Source organism: Pleurodeles waltl, chromosome 12, assembly GCF_031143425.1.
Source record: "Pleurodeles waltl isolate 20211129_DDA chromosome 12, aPleWal1.hap1.20221129, whole genome shotgun sequence".
Lineage (NCBI taxonomy): Eukaryota > Metazoa > Chordata > Amphibia > Caudata > Salamandridae > Pleurodeles > Pleurodeles waltl.
Window position 1 is genome coordinate 203,231,154 of NC_090451.1, and position 18,685 is coordinate 203,249,838.

Below are 18,685 nucleotides of genomic sequence, written 5' to 3' on the forward strand. Positions count from 1 at the left end.
TAGGTTGGTGTCTCTCAGCTGCCAGAAACACTTGTCTTGACTATGTCTTCTGTTTTCTGGCAGAAGTAATTTGCTATTTGATTACGTTGCTCCTTTGAACTAGTATTGACTTCTTGTGCTGGCGGGTCTAGCAGTCCTTAATTACAGGAAACCATTCCTTTGAGATACTTGGTGCCTTTGAAATTCTCTCAGAAATAACTTTTACTTTAGACACTTTGTTAGCCTTTTTACACATTCTATTAGCATACTTCATTCTAATCTATTTTCAGGAATGTAAGCTTGTCTGCATTTATTTTCTGAAGATCTTACTGTAGCTTTTCAGCTCTGGAGTATATCATAGGTTCAGAGATTTGCTTTGTTTTTTAAAAGAGCTTATTGGGCTTGCTTTTTTTTTCCAATGCTGGTTGAAGATGATTATAGTGTTCAGCTATCATCTGGGTAGAACAAGCATGCTCAGCACTATTCCAGCTTGATATATTCAGACATAAATCAGCAACTATTACCGCTCTTCATTTTCGATTCATAATATTTAGTGTTTTAGAAGAACTCTGTGTTTTATGTTGCAATCCTTCACAGAAAAAGGGACTCCATAATGCTCTGTTCAAGAAAGTCGAAAAGATGCACATGGATAGCAGTTACATGCAGTGTTTCTGTCTGTGTCTAAACCGTGTCGGTGTGAGTGAGTACATAATGGAGATCTAATTTCAAATCATAGGTAGTCAGTCAATCCATGTATTTTGTTACCTCCATTGCTGATAGTTCGTCAAAATTGATGTTCAAATTCTCCAAAAGCATCAGCCGTGCATTTGTGGTCAGTGTTTCATGTATGGTGGCTGATGCATCTAAAGCTTCCATTGAGGCAATGGGTGAGTGGTAAGTGACTACACGCCTCTAAGTTGTGCCTGTTGTATCTACATTTTATGACCAAGGAGTCTAATAGGGGCTTGCATCAAGAGAAATTTTTTTTTGAATTTTTTTTTTTTTTTTGGTTTCCCTCGCGTATTGCCCACGCTCCTCATTTTGGTAGCACAATGTACTTAAACTACGGACTAGCCTATAGGGGTTACTTCTTCTAATTTATCGTTTTTTATTTCTAAGAGTATATTTCCATTAAGGCTAACGGATCCAAATTCCAATCTAGAAATAGGTGTTTATTCAGATGTGCATTTTTCGCTGCTGAATGAGCGTTTATTGGAAACTATTTAATGATAATCTTACGGTTCAGCTGCCCTTTAGGAGCAAATGGGTCCTGCTATTTTACTGAAAAGACTCCTATAATTTCCAACATAATTTTATTATTCTCTTCTAACCTATACATTGGTGATTAAAGATTCTGAAGAGATTTATTGTCTACAAGTTGTAGTGTGTTTTCCGAGGGGCGTAGCTTTGTCAGGAAAGTTGGGGGGGGGGGGGGGGATTGGGGAGTCAGAATTTCCAAAAATCAGGCTGTCCTATAATATTCACATATGTTATACGACAAGCAGAAAGCATGAGAAAGGCTAAATAGCTGTGGAAAGGGAGAACAATGTGGTTTGGTGAGGGTACTAAGTGAGAGAAAACACAGTATTTTCAAAATTACAAAAAAATGTGAAGACTTCCGAAGCAGAGAGTGAGTGTGTTTTTGTGTGTGTGTACGTAAACATCCAACAGACACCTTACCAAACCCTACTTAAATCACCTGTACCCAACTATTTACCAGAAAATACTTTTATTGGGGGAGGTTGTAGCATCCAAATCCCCCTCCAGTCCCATCCGCAGTGTTTCAGGCTGCTGGCTGCGAGTTGGTTGCAGGCGGGCTTCCCTTTGGTGCACCTTGGGCATGCTGTTAGCTCGTCCACTGTACATGTACACTACATTAAGTAGTGTATTGAGAGTGCAAACACTAGACCGTCACCAAAGATGGTGACTGCTCTGCTGCACCAATTGTGAGACGAAAATGGCAGAAGTCAGCTTAAAAGAGCTTTCTGGATTCCCTCAAAAGTGCCCAAATTTCATATTAATTAAATAAAATTGCCAACAACAAATTTGTCGCCTAGGTCCACCAGATTCTTCTTGTCATGAACTTTTTTCACTAAAGATGCGACTGCATCTAAACAAATGCTGTCAGTGTTTTAAAAACAAACAACTAAAGGTAAAATACAGATGTTAGTAAAAGTTTTATAAGATGTCTATGCGATTAGATATTCAATCATATAACAACTCCAAACTTATTTCTTACCTGAATTGAGGCGTGGCCTTACTAGGTAGTGTAAAGACTATGGAAACACTAGACCATCACCCAAGGTAGTTCTTAATATCTGTGTGGGACGCTGAAGTGCTTGATTACCGGGACTACATGCTACACCTTGAAAGGTGTGTGATTGGAAGAGTATTGGCTTTGTTTTGGTCCCATATGGGCAGTGTTGCCATGTTCAGAAAAACCACTAAAGTGCGGGTTATTGTGTCATGGGATGTAGGATTAAGCATTGTGTTGAATGAACAAGCATGAGAGATAGATGGGCAGTTTATAGTTTTCTGTAAGCTGGCATCTTTGGGCAGACCCACCGGTTCTTTTATGCTATTTCTTTTAGTCATAGTCCACTAAGCTGGTTACTGTAGTGTATTGTCCATTCTGAAATATTTTGTTTAACGTTTATAGTCCTGAGCTGTGCGACTTCAAGCCTATGTTTAAGCTGAACATTAGTATGGTCTTGTAACTTTGGAGGTTATAAGGGGGGAGGGGGATGTATTCTCAATTCCCAGGTTTATTTTTGCACAACGGGAACTGAGTTGTCTTGAGGTTAATCTTTTCATACATTGTGCTCTGGTCGATCCCTGAGACGGTGTTGTGCCCCTTGTCATTATAGTGACACAGTTGCTTCAGAGCTTAAGGTGCGGCAAACCCATTATCTTTAGTTACCCCTACATTTTCTATTTGGTTTTACATTTTGTTCTGTAGAATCGGAGGTTAAAATTATTAGTGCGCTTTAAGATTTAAATGCAATCACTGGTGGCAAATGTTTTTGTTTTCCAGCTTATGGAAACTGTGTGCAATTTGAAGTCCTCTCTCTCCACTTCCAATCGGGACCAGATCCAAAAATCACTAGACCAGTGCAACAAACTCTGTTCCTCTGACTTTTTTTCGTAGCCTGGATACGTACTGGACCCTCTTTGGCTGGGATCAGTAAGTGACCAGCTTCCACTTTCACATATTAGCCTTTAGAATCCACGATTCAAGGGGAAGCTTCGAGGCGGAGAGAACAGTCTTTTACAGGATTGACCCGGCAGTTATTAGCTTAATTCCCTAAACCTAGGGCAAGAAACTTCTTACAGTCTTCAACTAGTTTTCAGCATTATGATGCACACAATAGGACACACCCATACATGCACCCCACACCAATATACAAGAGAAACAGAATTTATAACGCCGTGTGAACACATTCCAGATCAGCCAGCAAATAATATCAGGGTTGTAAAGAATTACCCAAAGCCTTCATTTAATGCATGCATACCACACTTAACGAGGAGTTTCCACCGCAAATAATCCAATTAGTAAGTAAAAATCTTGGCTAGACCTCTGGCCACACACAGCAAACTGATAACACCTATATTTATCAATATGAAAACAAACTATTTTCAAACTATTTCCTATGAATTACTACTTGCAGACAACACTATATTCAGGTCTGGACATCCTCAAAACCAGCTCAAGAAGGTACTCAACATTTTGGGTGCTGCAGTGCCATACAACAGACAAAATAAGTGGCATTTAACTACCTATAACTAGTGGCCTTTAAAACAAAATACACCAAATATATTTTCAATCTAAGGAAATAAAACAATTTGAAAAATCTGTTCAGCAGTTCACCTTTGGCGAGAATGTGAGCCTGGCTCATTTGGAATTTATTTGCCTTCTCCTAACATTCAAAGCAAGGTCTTGGTGTAATTGACTGCTATTTACTCTTCTTTTATAGCTGAATGTCAAAACTGGCTTCCTCCGAGATGTTTCACAGGTTAATCCAACGATTCACATAAATAATAAATCACACGCCCCCAAAACCCATCAGATAATCCTAAAGTGGCTGACATGGGGCCTCTGCAGCACTCAACAATAACACAACCTCCTTCAGAACAATTTAGAAAGAACTCCACTAATGAACAACACAGCACTGACATGCATAGTTGGGTGTCAAAGTGCTCACAACAGCACTACCCACCAACATGTACAATGGACCACCGTAAAATAGCACATATCAAGAGCGAACTCTAAACTCAGCCCTAATATAAGTTTAGCTGGATATTGAGGCAAACCGCACACACTTTTGACAGCCATTAGTAGGCATTGGGCCAGGCATTGCGTACCAGTACCACCTGAGGAGCTATGAGAGCATTTTAATAAATCCCCCTGAACTCGCTCTCCAAATGGCCCATAACTCATTAAAGCTGACATCTTCACTATACACAAATCTACAAGTCATGCTCTGTGTTGTGATGAAAATGTTTGACAAGTTTTCCGTGTGGAACCAAAAGTTCTGAGCATTGCCCTACTAATAGTTTGTGCCCTGTACAAGTGCTAAACAACAGTGGTACTCTGCAGCTTGGCAACCTTATACATACCAGATTCACCCACAGTTTGATTCTTAAGCAGTGTAAGCATGACCATTATTGAACACTGAGACTTGGCTGAGAAATCAAAGAGGGACTCTGTGAACCGTTAGGTGGGCAATTGTGTACGATTACTGTGTATACAAATATCTACTTATTTGGAAATTATGCAAACGTGCTTCATTGTGGACAAGCATATGGCTTAGCATTACTGTTACTTATGCCATGCAATCTGATCTATCATTTGACAGAAGCAAATCGGGAGAATTCATGTCTGCATGCGCACAACTTCTTGTTTAATCATTTACTTTTAATTGCTGCAAAGTTATATTTTGGTTGGAGACTGTATAACAGAGTCAACATTCAAAGAACCTTGAGGTTGCTTTGCTTCCCAAAAAGTTTTTTTTTTTTTTACTCAAAACGGAATGGGCTTGCCTGGTCTTGTATTGGACGGGATTGCAATGCAAGTGAAGAAAGACTACTTTTTACACAAGTTGGGGAGTGGATCAGCCTGTATGATATCAACATGAAATATGGTGTACAGGTGGGGTTAAGAGCTTTAATTGAGCACACGTATAGCATTGAACCGAATACTGTGGCTGAGTGTGTACAGCAGGGTGCCACAGTATAGTGAATGAAGGAGCCATAAAATACATTATAAGTAATCCGGAAGCTGCTTGAATTTACAGGATGTGGTCATAAAGTATCATGCGAATGTACAACAAAAAGAAATCTTGCCCACTTTTTAGTTTTGTATCTCTCTAAGACCCAAATCCAATCCTTTTTCCCACCTATGAGTTCCACATGCTATTTACATGTGCAGAAGTCACTATACCATAGTCATCCTTCCAACCAGCATTTGCCCCATTAATGGGCACCTATTCAAAACAACGTGTCTAAAATAAGCTTGTAACTAATAGAGGAGTGATGTTGCTCAAACCTCTGTAAAGCACTTTATATATTTCTCGTAACTCTGTATGCTGATTTGAATCTTCGGTTGTGAATTATCAGATGTATTTAGCAATATGGCTGAGCGAACAAGGATCCATATTTCATAGGTTCCTTTTTTGACCAGTGATTTATTTTTTTATTATTGGGTATGAGTGTGTTTGGATGTTTTTAAAAGCTAGTGGTGTTTTCTGTTCTTTTGCAGTAATTGTATTGTTTGCTGGACTCATCTGATGTATTGTATTTTTGATATTATTGATTGCATGTTTTTGAAAATAAATTGAATTTGTAAAACTATTTAAAAAAAGCATTTCTTGTTGCTGACTGTGTGGGGAAATTGATCAGTTTTGGAACTTGTAGCCATAGAAAGAAAAGGTTGGGCAAGATTTTTGTTTGTTTGTTCCTATTGATTCCCCTACTTGCCACTGTTAATTAGGGTTCCCTTGAGATTTGCTGTTATGCACGAAGTACCATACTAGAGCCCCCATCTTGGTTTTTAATGGTTGTGCTCTAGTTCACCCAGTGTGGACATACAGGACACCATATTGGCATGAGGTCTTATGCTCCAGACCACGTAGTAGGCATGAAATACAGTGGCTGAGTTCTGTACTGAGTGCAGTGTAGGTATGAGGTGCTGTACTGGATTCCATATGTTATGGGCAGAAGGAACCTTCATACAGTCCACGAGGATGAGCATGAACTGCATTTCTTATGGACATACAGGGTGGTGCTTGGTAGTGCTTTTTTACTATCGGGTGTTTTTAGGTGAACTACCTTCTACTTACTAAGCTGATGACGCGTGCAAAGTCCTGCCACTGCTTTTCCTTGAATGGGTTGTACTGCGGGTCTTATCTGGAGATTAAATGTGGGGGAATTCATGCTGAAACAAGATGGCCTTCAAGGTCCTTCGAATACTCTGCTGGTCTTTTGCCCTTGAATAGGAAGAATGTTTCGTAAAAGAGTACTGTGTACTCCCAGAGTCCTTTATCCAAAATACTGGAGTGACCAACAGGACTCCTCAACTGTATTCACAGTTGTGAGTTATTCAAAATCAGCTATTTGGCCTGCAGCCAGAACTGGATATCAAGCAGACGTATGTGTGTTTCCTATTAACTAACAAGGGGGCTGTTGTGAAAGACACTTCTTTCCTTACGACCATAGAGCCAGCTGCATGTGAATGTAAATCCATGAAGTTAATCGTCCTCCCTAAAGGGTGCAGAGAGCTGCTAAAGAGGAGGCGCGAGATTACTGACTGCCTGACTCTTGGCAGCTAGGAACTTCCGTACATTAGCAATCTTGTTCCAGCCTCCACTGATCGATGCATTGAACAGTAAAAAGGAGGTACACCTAAGATTAGACCATAAGACTGTTAAGGCACTTGAGTAAAATTAGCAGTTTTGCATAAACATTTATAATGTTTACGTCACACAGTAGAAAGGAACAGTTCCCATGTGTTTTTGTATAATTACATTCTAGGAGCACAAGCCGTTTGATACTGGCTACGAAGTCATGCCGAAGAAAATACCTTTTGCCTGCCATAAAAAATGTCACTACATGTTAATTCTGGAGACCTTCATTTATCATCACAAATAACAAGGCACAATTTTGGGAAAAAACTAATAGTCTTTAAAAATCTGTTATGTTCTTGGCATTTGCCAATGATGTAAGAAATATGTGTGTAACTTGGCAAATAGCAATGACTGTAGTAAGGAGGTCTCTTGAGCCAAAGTGACATAATTGGACACAACTGCCTCCTTAAGGCAGTTACCTTCTCTTGTATGCTTTTTGTCGATTGCAGGGGCAGAAAACCTCAAGAAACATTGATCAAATTCACACTTCATTTTGATATTAAGTGATACTTTACTATGTCTGAGAACAATGTGAAGTTTGTAAACGTTCATCCCCTTTCATACCACTTTCCCATTTCCTTAGCTTGCACATATGAAATACCCTTTATTGATATATCAACACAAAGCTTTCAAGCTCATAGTTATCCTGTGTGACTCCTTCAGCCACTTATGCCTTTTTTGCCTTTTTTTTTTTTTTAAATAATTCAGAGAAGTCGCTGCACTTTTCACATTATTAATATGGGCTTAAAAGTGCTAGCCATAAAAGAATGGTTGACTAAAAGGCCAGGAATGCCCATGGCTGTCACACATGGCTTGGACCTCCTGAGTCGCAGTGCTCAGACCACTCTGTCCTAGTGCTTTATGTTTGTGAAAAATACTCTTTGGTATGTTTATAGTTCACAAATCCTGTCGGTTTCACTTCTGATAGAGGGGTGGAAACTCTCTATTTTTGTAAACATTTTCCTTTAGCAAACATGGTGATTAATTCTTAGTGTTGCTGGGCATCCGGTCTACTAATAATTATTGGTTCACTCACAACTTAACAAATCCATACATTCTGAACTTCCAATTCTTTACCGTAACCAGTACAGTTGCCTTTGCCCATTCATTCAGCAGACCGTACAATAGCATCTGTCTGTTCTATAGAATCACAAAATGCCCACTCTGACACTTTTGCTTGTTCTTTATGTATGACAAAGTTATTGTGAACGTTATTTAAATTTAGTTTGACTTGAATTTTCAATTTTTCATAAAATTCTTCAAAAGTCTTTTGTTGTTTTAAGTAGATGATTGAGTGTTGGCATATCCGTTCTCATTTTTATATTTTCTAAATAGTATACTGATTCTGCAGTGCACAATGCATATTGAATTGTCTTTTGGCTCTTGACAATAGATGTGATTGTTAATCAGGGGTGCTTTTTTATTAATGTCAAAATAATCCATTAACTAAGTTGGTGGTTCTGATGTTATTGCAAAGTTGAAAGGTTGAGTGTATCTGTTGGGGTTTCCAACCTTTGAACAAATGGCCACAGATCGTAGCAGAGGGAGGCTTATCTCGTAGAGCCTGCTAAGTGACTAAAAAGTATGAATTGATGCCAACGATACCAGAATGGCTCATAACCATTACCTGAACAACCCTTCCAGTCTCTCACCTGGGACTGCACTCGGCAGTAATTCTCTGTGTACACATTTTTCCATTTTACATCAATACATTTTCATTCTGACATGCTTATATGCGTATATATAACCAGTTCCGTTTTTTGGTCTGGCTTGACAGCGCAGTTGTATGTACCTATTGTTACCAATTCTTTAAAATGTTACTATAGAGGGCAATAGTAACAATATCTGTCAGGCTCATAAAATGATCAAAAGCACATCAATATGGTTCACTTTTCTTTTTATTATTTTATTATTCAAGATACAAGTCTCATTGTTGAGCTATATATTCATATTAGTATCCAAAGGAAAACAAATGACATTCCTATTTTCATGTTGTAAATTTGGATAGATAAGTATAGCCAACATAATGTTCAGACTCTATTGTATTGAGCTAACTTCACAAACTTCAGCCAAATAATATTCAGACGCTATTGTATTGAGCACATCCATTTCATATTTAGTGAGAATTCAATCTGACAGGTTGGCTATTAAATTTGTATTGAGTTTAGAGGATTCTACATCAAGATGTTGTAAGTGTAGTCCCTGGTGCTTGCCTTTTTTCTTTTAATTTCTCATCTGAGAGCGGGTCTCGAAACTGCATGTTGTTTAGTCTCCTGGGGCATTTGGCTCCACCTTTTTTACCTCTAGGTGTTCCTGTGCTTGTAGATTTCTGCGTTCCCTGTTCTGGATAGGTTCTGCAAGACACATTCTTTTCAGTTCATCTAAAAAAAGAACTGGATGTATTTAGATTTCCACTAATAATAGGTGTATCTCTAGACTCTACTCTGGGTTAACTGGAGGATGCCTCACTATCCAATGATACTGCTCTCTAAAAGCCATTAACCACCAATATAATTGAGTAGAGAAACTTGTACATTTGAGCCTGCTGCTAAGTATGTTTCAAGTAGCAATGAATGTAATCAAATGTAACATTTGTTTTCAGTCCTGTAGAAGCGGCACAGTATGCCGTGAAACATGTGTTGGCTAAAATTTGTCAAGTTGGCTCAATACAATAGAGGCTGAATCTTATTTTGGTTATGGTTCTTCCTATTTTCATGTTGTAAATCACTTGTTTTCCTTTGGCCACTAATACGAATATATAGTTCAGCAATAAGAGACTTATGAGACTTATCTTTTGAATAATAAAAACAAAAGTGAACCATATTGATGTACTTTTGATCATTTTATGCGCCCAACAGATTTTGGTACTATTGTTTAAACGTATAAGCCAGGTAGGGCAACTGGCTTTTGTTTTTGCTGCTTACGCAGGACCCGTTCATCTTATTGCCTTAAACTTTAGTTGTAGTTATAAGAATGGGCTTTGGCTTCGCTCAGAAGACAATTTGAGTCTCACTGATGCTTCTGGTTATTTGATGTAGGTTTCTTCATTGAATTACACGAGTTACTATTTTGCATCTCAGAAGTACACAGAAGTGCACCTGTTTTGTCGCATGTATTGTACACAGACAACAATCACTTTTTTGTTTTTTCACTGCAGCATTGTTTTTTGTATTTGCCAGGAATCCTGCACAAGAGCCACAAACATTTGCATGTTTCCAAACACACATAAGGGCACACAACGAGCTGCTTAAAACAAAGCGTGACTTTAATGTGGCAACACATAGAAACAGAGGCATGCACACAATCGGTTGCATGCATTAGTACAATAAAGTCTGACCTGGCTTTGTTCGTTCTTTGTTGTCAGTTTATTTAGTTCTCTACGATATAATGAACCCATCCCTTTGTTCCCCCCCAGGGTGCACCACTGTCATTGGTCGCTAACATTTTCATTTGTTCTCCCGCCTTTGTTGTCAGAAGAAGGACCTGGCATTCACTCTCCTCAGGTCCCCAGGCGGTGGCCTTATGGTTTTTGGCACAGGAGTCTGTCTGTTCTCTCGCTTCACCTATCCCGTTCCCTCCTCTTTGTGCTCTGGACGGTTTTGTCCTTTTAGTCTATCCACGTGCCATCTATTGTTCCCTGTGCTTAGCTGTGCTGCCTGTCCGGTAGCTTATGATGTATCAGCAGCTTTTTGAAATGTTTGATTCTTATCAGAAGGTGTTTAGTTATTGTTACATTTGCATTAAGCGGCCCAATGCATCCAGATATTAGAGTGCATTGGGACCGCGTGTCCCAGGGCTGCAGGCCTTTACCCTCCCATTGGTACTCGTGCATTGTGGTAGTTATATGTTGCTCTGAGTAATGCAACTCGCAGACTGCAGAATAACCAGCTGAGCTCAATACATATTGTGGGGCAATTTTATTAATGAATTTTCCCACACACAAAAGGCAAAAACGGCCATCGCTACGCTTGCAAAATACTCTATCGTTGAGGTTTACTCACAACAGTGGCAGTTAACCCCACCGTAAGCTGCTGCAAGGATGTGCAGGCATCCCTTGACACTGAAGTAGAGCCCCTCTGGGACCTTTTACATCTACACTACACAACACTGCTTCCTCTGCGACTTCCTGTGTTCACTGCACCACTTTAACTTTTGCACACTGAAGCAAAGATAGCTGAACCTGCAATGCAGGAAGGTGGGCATTGGTGCTTGTAGGAAGTAAGGGCACTGACAGACAGTGACCCTGAGCAACACTGCAACAGAGTGAATTAAGGAAACTTACTGAGTGACAACATTTGCCAATTGTGGTGTGATGTCACTGTGACGTTGGTGCTGTCATTTCATTCAAGGGGATGGTGTGGTTCTTTCTGAAACATAACACTGGCATTTCCTAAGGTCTTGTGGCTTTTATAGGGCAAGAATAACTCTTCTTTAAAACGTTTAAAATGATATACACGTGCTTGCAGATTGCACGCGGTATGGTGCTTTTATTACCATTTACTAAACTAATAAAACTTGAATTGTCCATATAAAGACAGAGTGCAGCAAGTGACCCACGGCCATGGTAAAATACAATTACCAGTTCCTCATAAATGCACTTTCAGGGCCCACAAATAACACATCCAAGTGTACTTTTCTCACCTTAGTGATGATGCTTTTTCTTGGACATGAAATACTATTAAACTCAATTCCCCTCTCTGTTTTATCCTACAGCGGAAGCCTCTGCTTTCCATGCTACCTTGGTGTCTGAGCAGTTCTCCAAGAAGACAAAACCTGAACTCTCAACTGCGGAGAAATCCTGCTGCATGAAGGCTCGAGACGGTGCTGGGCAGTGTGAGAATCCTACCAAAGACTGTTCATCAGTTCAGAGGCAAGCAAACCACTCCCTGTGCCCCCTTTCCTCAGAAAAGCATTGTTTTTTGTGGATCCTGTTGCAGTGGGAGAACAACTATGTGTCTCATGCCATTCGGAAGGTGAAAACAGAAGTATTACGAGCTATATTTTGCTTCTTCCTGTGGCACTCTTTGTCTGCTAAAAGACATGAGTGATTTGACTTGCTGAGAAAATTATACACTAGAAATAGTTAATCACCTATTTATTGATTCATGGGGCCAATGGCTTGTCTTTCGTGCAATAAGCCATTACATTTAGCTTGTCTGTGACAATGGAAAGTGCTAATATGCAAACACGTGTAAACTTGTTTGAAACACCCAGCCTGTCTCCAAACTATCCAAACACTGGGCTCTTGCTTTCTGTGCCTAGGAGCTCGAGGTACACCGAAGTTGCTCGCTTTTTCGAGTAGAGGGGATGTGTAGTCAATCGACCTAAGATGTTCGTGGAGGGCAGGGCCTAGGCTGATCGGTATGTAGTGTTTAACCTCTCTGCAGTGGCAGAAATAAGCTCAAGTGCAGATGCTCCTTACATGTTGTAACCTTCTCTTGACTGTACGATCTCTTAAAGGCTGCAGCCCAGTGCTTAATTTGTGCTTGTTGTTACTGGTGCTGAGCACCGGCACTTATTTTTGAGGGCCAGGGCTTATTCTTCTGTCTCGAGCATTTGCAGCGAGCAAAAGACAGATATGGAAAAGACGGAAGAAGGAAAAAAACGAAAAAGCGTCACAAAGGGAGAAAGTAGAAAGCTGCAGGTGTGAGCTGAAGGGGCAGGGAGTGGCTTTATATGGATTGAAGAGGCCCGAGATGGTTTCAGGATTACACCGCCTCAGTATTCCGTGTTCCCACATTTAAATGCAGCAGCCGTGTGTTTAAGAGGAGGGCTTTGGGCACCGGCACCTTTTTATTTACAAATTAAGCACTGCTGCAGCCCTTTTACTTTAGCAGTTTTATGATTCATAGTCATAAACCACCATGGAGGCGGAGAACTGGGGAAGCCCAGGTAGACCGTCTGATCTCATACTGTGTATAAACTAGAGTTGTTCAGTGTATTCTGAAACGCTGTTGACTCAATATGTTCTGATTTGATCATGTGTTGTCTAATTAATTGATTTTCTCTTCTTTCAGAGGTGATGGGAAGTCTGCTTTTCTCAGGCTTCTCTGCTATGGCTGTAGGCTGACAGTAAACGATATGGTAAGGTTTACTTTGTTGTGACAAGACCTACTTAATACCATGGACGCATATGTGCTTGGCTTAACCCCTATTACAGAAACCTCGGTGTCCATATCTCAGTTGTGTGGACTCATGCCATATTTTTGTCTGCACTTACTCCTGCTATAATGTCTGCTGTGGCCTCTCCATATAAAATCACCCTGATCCTCTTACCTTTCTGAAAATCTAATCTTTCATTTTCCCCAGCTGTGGGGGTAGCCAAAGGCTGAAATGTTGCACTGAACATTGGATAGACCGACATTTCAGTGATAGCTTCGTTTAGAAGCAAATGTAGGTGGGGTTTAACAGGATACAACGCAGAGTTAAATCAGTGTTTATCAGAGCAACATGTTCTAGAAAGTGTAGGGTTTACTTTATGCACTTTGAAGTTAGGGCAGTTAAAATAATGTGTTCCTATAGAAACCAGGCTGCCTCACTACCTTCTGGGTCTCATATATGGCTTCAGATGCTGTTAAAGGGCTTATGAGAAAAGGCATTATTCCTTTACCATGTGGGTGTATGATATAAGTGAATGGAGAGGGCCGTAAAGAGTCTGTAGACTTTGAATACCTTCGGGGGCATATACGGTGTCAACTTGTTCTCCTTCCAGTAAAATAAACAGAATGGTACAATCTTTCTTCAAGGGCTGTGGTCCGTCTGCCCTTAGCCCTATTTTCTCTGAAGCTTAAGGGAAAATAGTTCAGTAGTCTGAGCCAATACTGAATGACCTATGCCAAATCCCAAAAGTGACATAAAATGACATTTAAACTGGAAATGGTGCTACTGGTTAGCAAGAATTACCGAATAGTATGCGGTCTCTCGCTTAAGGGACTTCTGTTATTTGGGCTGTAATGTGGAAACCAGACTTATTCACAAGACCAGATATGGCTCCAATTGGTACAAAACGTATGGGGGTGCATCACTCCAAAATATCCAATTAGAACACAGTAAAAGTGAAAAGTCCAATAGTATTCAGTAAATAACAATGCAAGGCTTCTGTAGATTTCTTCCCGAAGACTTTTAATTTGTATAAGGAACTTGGTTCCTGGACCGCGCCCAGCGCCACACTCCCTGGCCCTCGCGCCCCCCGCATCCGCTACTCGATCAACGAACTCCGCGCCTTCAACCCCGGCCCCTCCACTGAATGCTACCGGGCATCCCCGAAGCACACGAAAGGACCTTTTTCCTGCCGTACCTGCAACTTCTCCTGCACCAGAACGACCATTCCAACTACGAAAACATCCAACCCCCAACCACCTGAACTGCATCCTCATCAACACCCGCTCCGCACGAAAACACGCCATCGAGCTCTGGGATTTGCTCGACACCACTGCTCCTGACGTGGCTTTCCTGACCGAAACCTGGTGGAACGACTCCTCGTCTCCGGACATCGCCATCGCCATACCGGACGGCTACAAAATCACCAGAAGAGATCGAACCAACGGAATCGGCGGCGGAATAGCCATCGCTCACAAAGCTACCCTCAAAATCCACACCCACTCGGACGACACCCTCAGGACAGCAGAACACCTCCACTTCCAGATCCACACGGACCTCAACACGACCCTCAGAGGAACCCTCATTTACCGCCCACCAGGACCAAGAGCCCCCTTCAACGACACCATCGCCGACCTTGCAAGCACCCACGCCCTCGCTTCCCCGGATTACATCCTCCTGGGAGATCTGAACTACCATCTGGAAAATGCCAACGACGTCAACACCGCGTCACTGACCTCCAACCTCCTCAACCTCGGTCTCCGACAGCTAGTCAACACGCCTACCCACATCGCCGGTCACACCCTTGACCCCCTCTTCACCTCTAGCAACCACATTTCCTTCAACCACACCTCCGAACTCCACTGGACTGACCATCACTGTGTCCATTTCACCTATAAGAAAACCACAGAGCAACACCGCATCCAGCTACCTCCCCACCGCCGCTGGGGCAAAGTCACCCAAGAACAACTGACCAGCACCCTCAGCAACAACCCTCCACCCGACGCAATCGACCCGAGCACAGCCGCCATCAACCTCCATCAATGGATCCTCGACTGCGCCAACACCCTTGCCCCTCTCAAGAAACCCACCACCATCCAAGGAAAGAAAAAACCAGCCTGGTTCACAGACGATCTCACCACCTCCAAAAGCAACTGCCAGAAGCTCAAAAAGAAATGGATCCAAGAACGCACACCCGACAACCTCGCCGCCCTCAAAAACGCCAACCGCGAACACCACCAACGGATCCGCACCGCCAAGCGCGCCCACTTCACCGAACGCATCAACAACAACGCCCACGACTGCAAAGAACTCTTCGGCATCGTGAAGGAACTCTCCAATCCGAAAGCCAACTCCAACGACATCCCGCCCTCCCAGAAACTCTGCGACGATCTCTCCACCTTCTTCCACCAGAAAATCACCACCATCCACGACAGCTTCATCACCGGTCCACCGCCAGACCTCACCCCTGACGTCTCCTCCCGCGACTGCCGCCTCACCGCCTGGACCCACGTGGACGAGGCAGAAACCATAGCAACCATGAACACCATCCACTCAGGCTCCCCCACGGACCCCTGCCCCCACCATGTTTTCAACTCAGCCAACGCCACCATCGCCCCCGAACTCCGCAAGATCATCAACCTATCCCTCACTTCTGCCACCTTCCCGGACAGCTGGAAACACGCAGAAATCCAACCCCTCCTCAAAAAACCCAAGGCTGACCCCAACGACCTCAAAAACTTCCGTCCGATCTCTCTCCTCCCTTTTCCAGCGAAAGTCATCGAGAAGATCGTCAACACTCAGCTCACCCACTTCCTCGAAGACAATTCCATCCTGGACCCCTCACAATCCGGATTCAGACGAAACCACAGCACTGAGACTGCCCTCCTCGCCGCCACAGATGACATCAGACATCAAATGGACAACGGCGAAACCTCAGCCCTCATCCTCCTCGACCTATCAGCCGCTTTTGACACCGTCTGCCACCGCACCCTACTGACCCGCCTCCAAGAAGCCGGCATCCAAGATAAAGCCCTCCACTGGATCTCATCCTTCCTCTCCGACAGAACGCAGAGAGTCCGTCTCTCCCCTTTCCGCTCCAAAGCCACCAACCTCATCTGCGGCGTCCCCCAAGGATCCTCCCTCAGTCCCACGTTGTTCAACGTCTACATGGCCCCCCTCGCTCAACTGGCCCGCCAACACCACCTCAGCATCATCTCCTACGCCGACGATACCCAGCTCGTCCTCTCCCTGACCAAAGACCCGCTCACCGCCAAAACAAACCTCCACGAGGGACTAAAATCCATCGCCGATTGGATGAACAACAGCCGCCTGAAACTCAACTCCGACAAGACGGAAGTCCTCATCCTCGGACGCACTCCCTCGGCCTGGAACGACTCATGGTGGCCCTCCGTCCTCGGACTCCCACCCACCCCTGCCAGCCACGCAAGAAACCTCGGCTTCATCCTGGACTCCGCCCTCACCATGTCCAAACAGGTCAGCGCCGTCTCCTCCTCCTGTTTCAACACCCTTCGAATGCTCCGCAGAATCTTCAAGTGGATTCCAACAGAAACCAGAAAGACGGTGACCCAGGCCCTCGTCAGCAGCAGACTTGACTACGGCAACGCACTCTACACAGGCATACCAACCAAAGACATCAAACGCCTCCAACGTATCCAAAATGCCTCCGCCCGACTGATCCTCAACATACCTCGCCGAAGTCACATCTCCCCTCACCTAAAGGAACTCCACTGGCTCCCGGTAGACAAGAGGATAACCTTCAAACTCCTGACCCACGCTCACAAGGCACTTCACAACACCGGACCCTCCTACCTCAACACCAGACTCAACTTCTACACTCCAACACGTCAACTCCGATCCGCCAACCTCGCCCTCGCCATCGTACCCCGAATCCAGCGCAAGACATCCGGCGGCAGATCCTTCTCCTTCCTCGCCGCCAAGACCTGGAACTCTCTCCCCACATCTCTTCGCCAGACCCAGGACCTCCTCACATTCAGAAGGCTCCTCAAGACCTGGCTCTTCGACCGCTAATCCAGCAGCGCTACCCCCCCCCCCCCCCCCTCCCCCCCTCAGCGCCTCAAAACCCTGACGGGTACATAGCGCGCTTTATAAATACCATGATTGATTGATTGATTGATTGATTGATTGTTCCACTAACACGCCCACCCGACCTTCTCATCTGTGCATGGAAGTAATGGTTCTATGCAGTCCGTGTTGAGCTGTGGTGAAAACTCTATGCACAGTTCTGCTTCACTGAACTAAAGGAGAATCTGATAATACTACCTTTTGACTGAGAGTTGATCATTGACAGAATCACCCTTAAGCATTGTCATTTTATGAACTTGTCATTCTTGTCTATCCTTTGATGTTCAGTGTAATCCTTTGATGTTCAGTGTAATCCTTTGACACATAGTTACTCTCTTTCAAGTCTGACTCCCTCTTGTAGCCAATTGCTATTTACCCTGTGTTCAATCTAATATTACCTTTTGAGAGGGTTTCACAGTAATTAGAACAGAAGAAGTGAATGCACCATTAAAATAAAACGATAGGGGTATAAGTGTTAGCGGTGGAAAAATTACATAGAAAATTACACTTACTTCCACCAGTTTGAAAACTGATGTTGAAAATACTCCTTCCCCCTCCTACTGTAACTGCAGTTACTTGCTGACCTCTGACTGCTTGTTCTTTCGTTTGTTTTCTGCAGAAGTCCCTTGATATGTTGCCTCCCTATGTCCTTTTACAGGCCGAGCAGCACAACCGCAGGTATGTAGAGATAACAGATTCTTCTAGCTTAAAAAATAAAAATTAAAACTATCACAGAGCAGGTCTGTCAGCTCTCTGTATACTAGCTTGTAAGGCAGCAGACGTCTTGAATAGAGTGCTTAGAGTACCCCAACAACTCATAAGCCCCTTGGCGCATATAATTTTATAAATGGCAAGATGCAATTTATCTGATCAACTTATTTAAGAGAACTGACTAACTTAGGGCTCCATTTTCCACTGATTGACTTCTAACATTTGTAAGCAGGACCTATTGTATGTAGTTTCTATGTCTTATCTTATGTACAAATCCGTCTTAGAATAGTTTATATGATTTTAACAATTGATTCGTATTTTAGCATTTAGCTTCTTGTATAGGGCAAGATCCAGACACTATTTTAAGACTCCTGTCTTAATTATTTATGAAACTTTTTATGTAGTTTTATGAACCCTTTTTTTATATAAGCAGTGTACTAATTGCTAATGTCTCTTTTTACCTGATGGTCTATGGTTTTTATCCTTCTGTATGTATGATTATTTTTTAATTTCTCAAATGGTCCAAACCTGGACCGAATAAACTATTGATTGACCCCAACAACAAGAAACCAACCCTCCTTCTGTTCGCTGTGGAACCTGCCTAGGGTGAATTATTTAGGACAGAAAAGGCCTGAGCACAGCTGAACCTAACTTAGGGCACTATTGTACAGCAGTAGACCTACAAACAGACTCACTTCTTACAGTGTAGCCAACCAATAGAGTATTGCACTGCTGGTCAACACAACCTGCCCCTTACAGGACACCCAATACTAGGAACTCTGCATTAGCACTCTGCAGGTGAATGCCAGACAGATACAATACAGTATTCTTACCCGGGGGGGTTGCTCCTCTGTTATTTTCTAGCTAGGTTTATTATTGGAAAATAGATG

General features: G+C 42.8%; 1 protein-coding gene across 1 annotated transcript in view; it reads left to right on the forward strand.

The window, feature by feature from the left end:
- The window catches only part of CTU2 (cytosolic thiouridylase subunit 2), a 94,511-nt gene that overhangs the window by 70,544 nt on the left and 5,282 nt on the right, over nt 1-18,685 (forward strand). Inside the window, exons 12-14 of the mRNA XM_069217105.1 lie at nt 11,595-11,751; nt 12,899-12,965; nt 17,704-17,762. Of these exons, the coding sequence (XP_069073206.1) occupies nt 11,595-11,751; nt 12,899-12,965; nt 17,704-17,762 (283 nt within the window). The remainder of the gene's footprint in view (nt 1-11,594; nt 11,752-12,898; nt 12,966-17,703; nt 17,763-18,685) is intronic.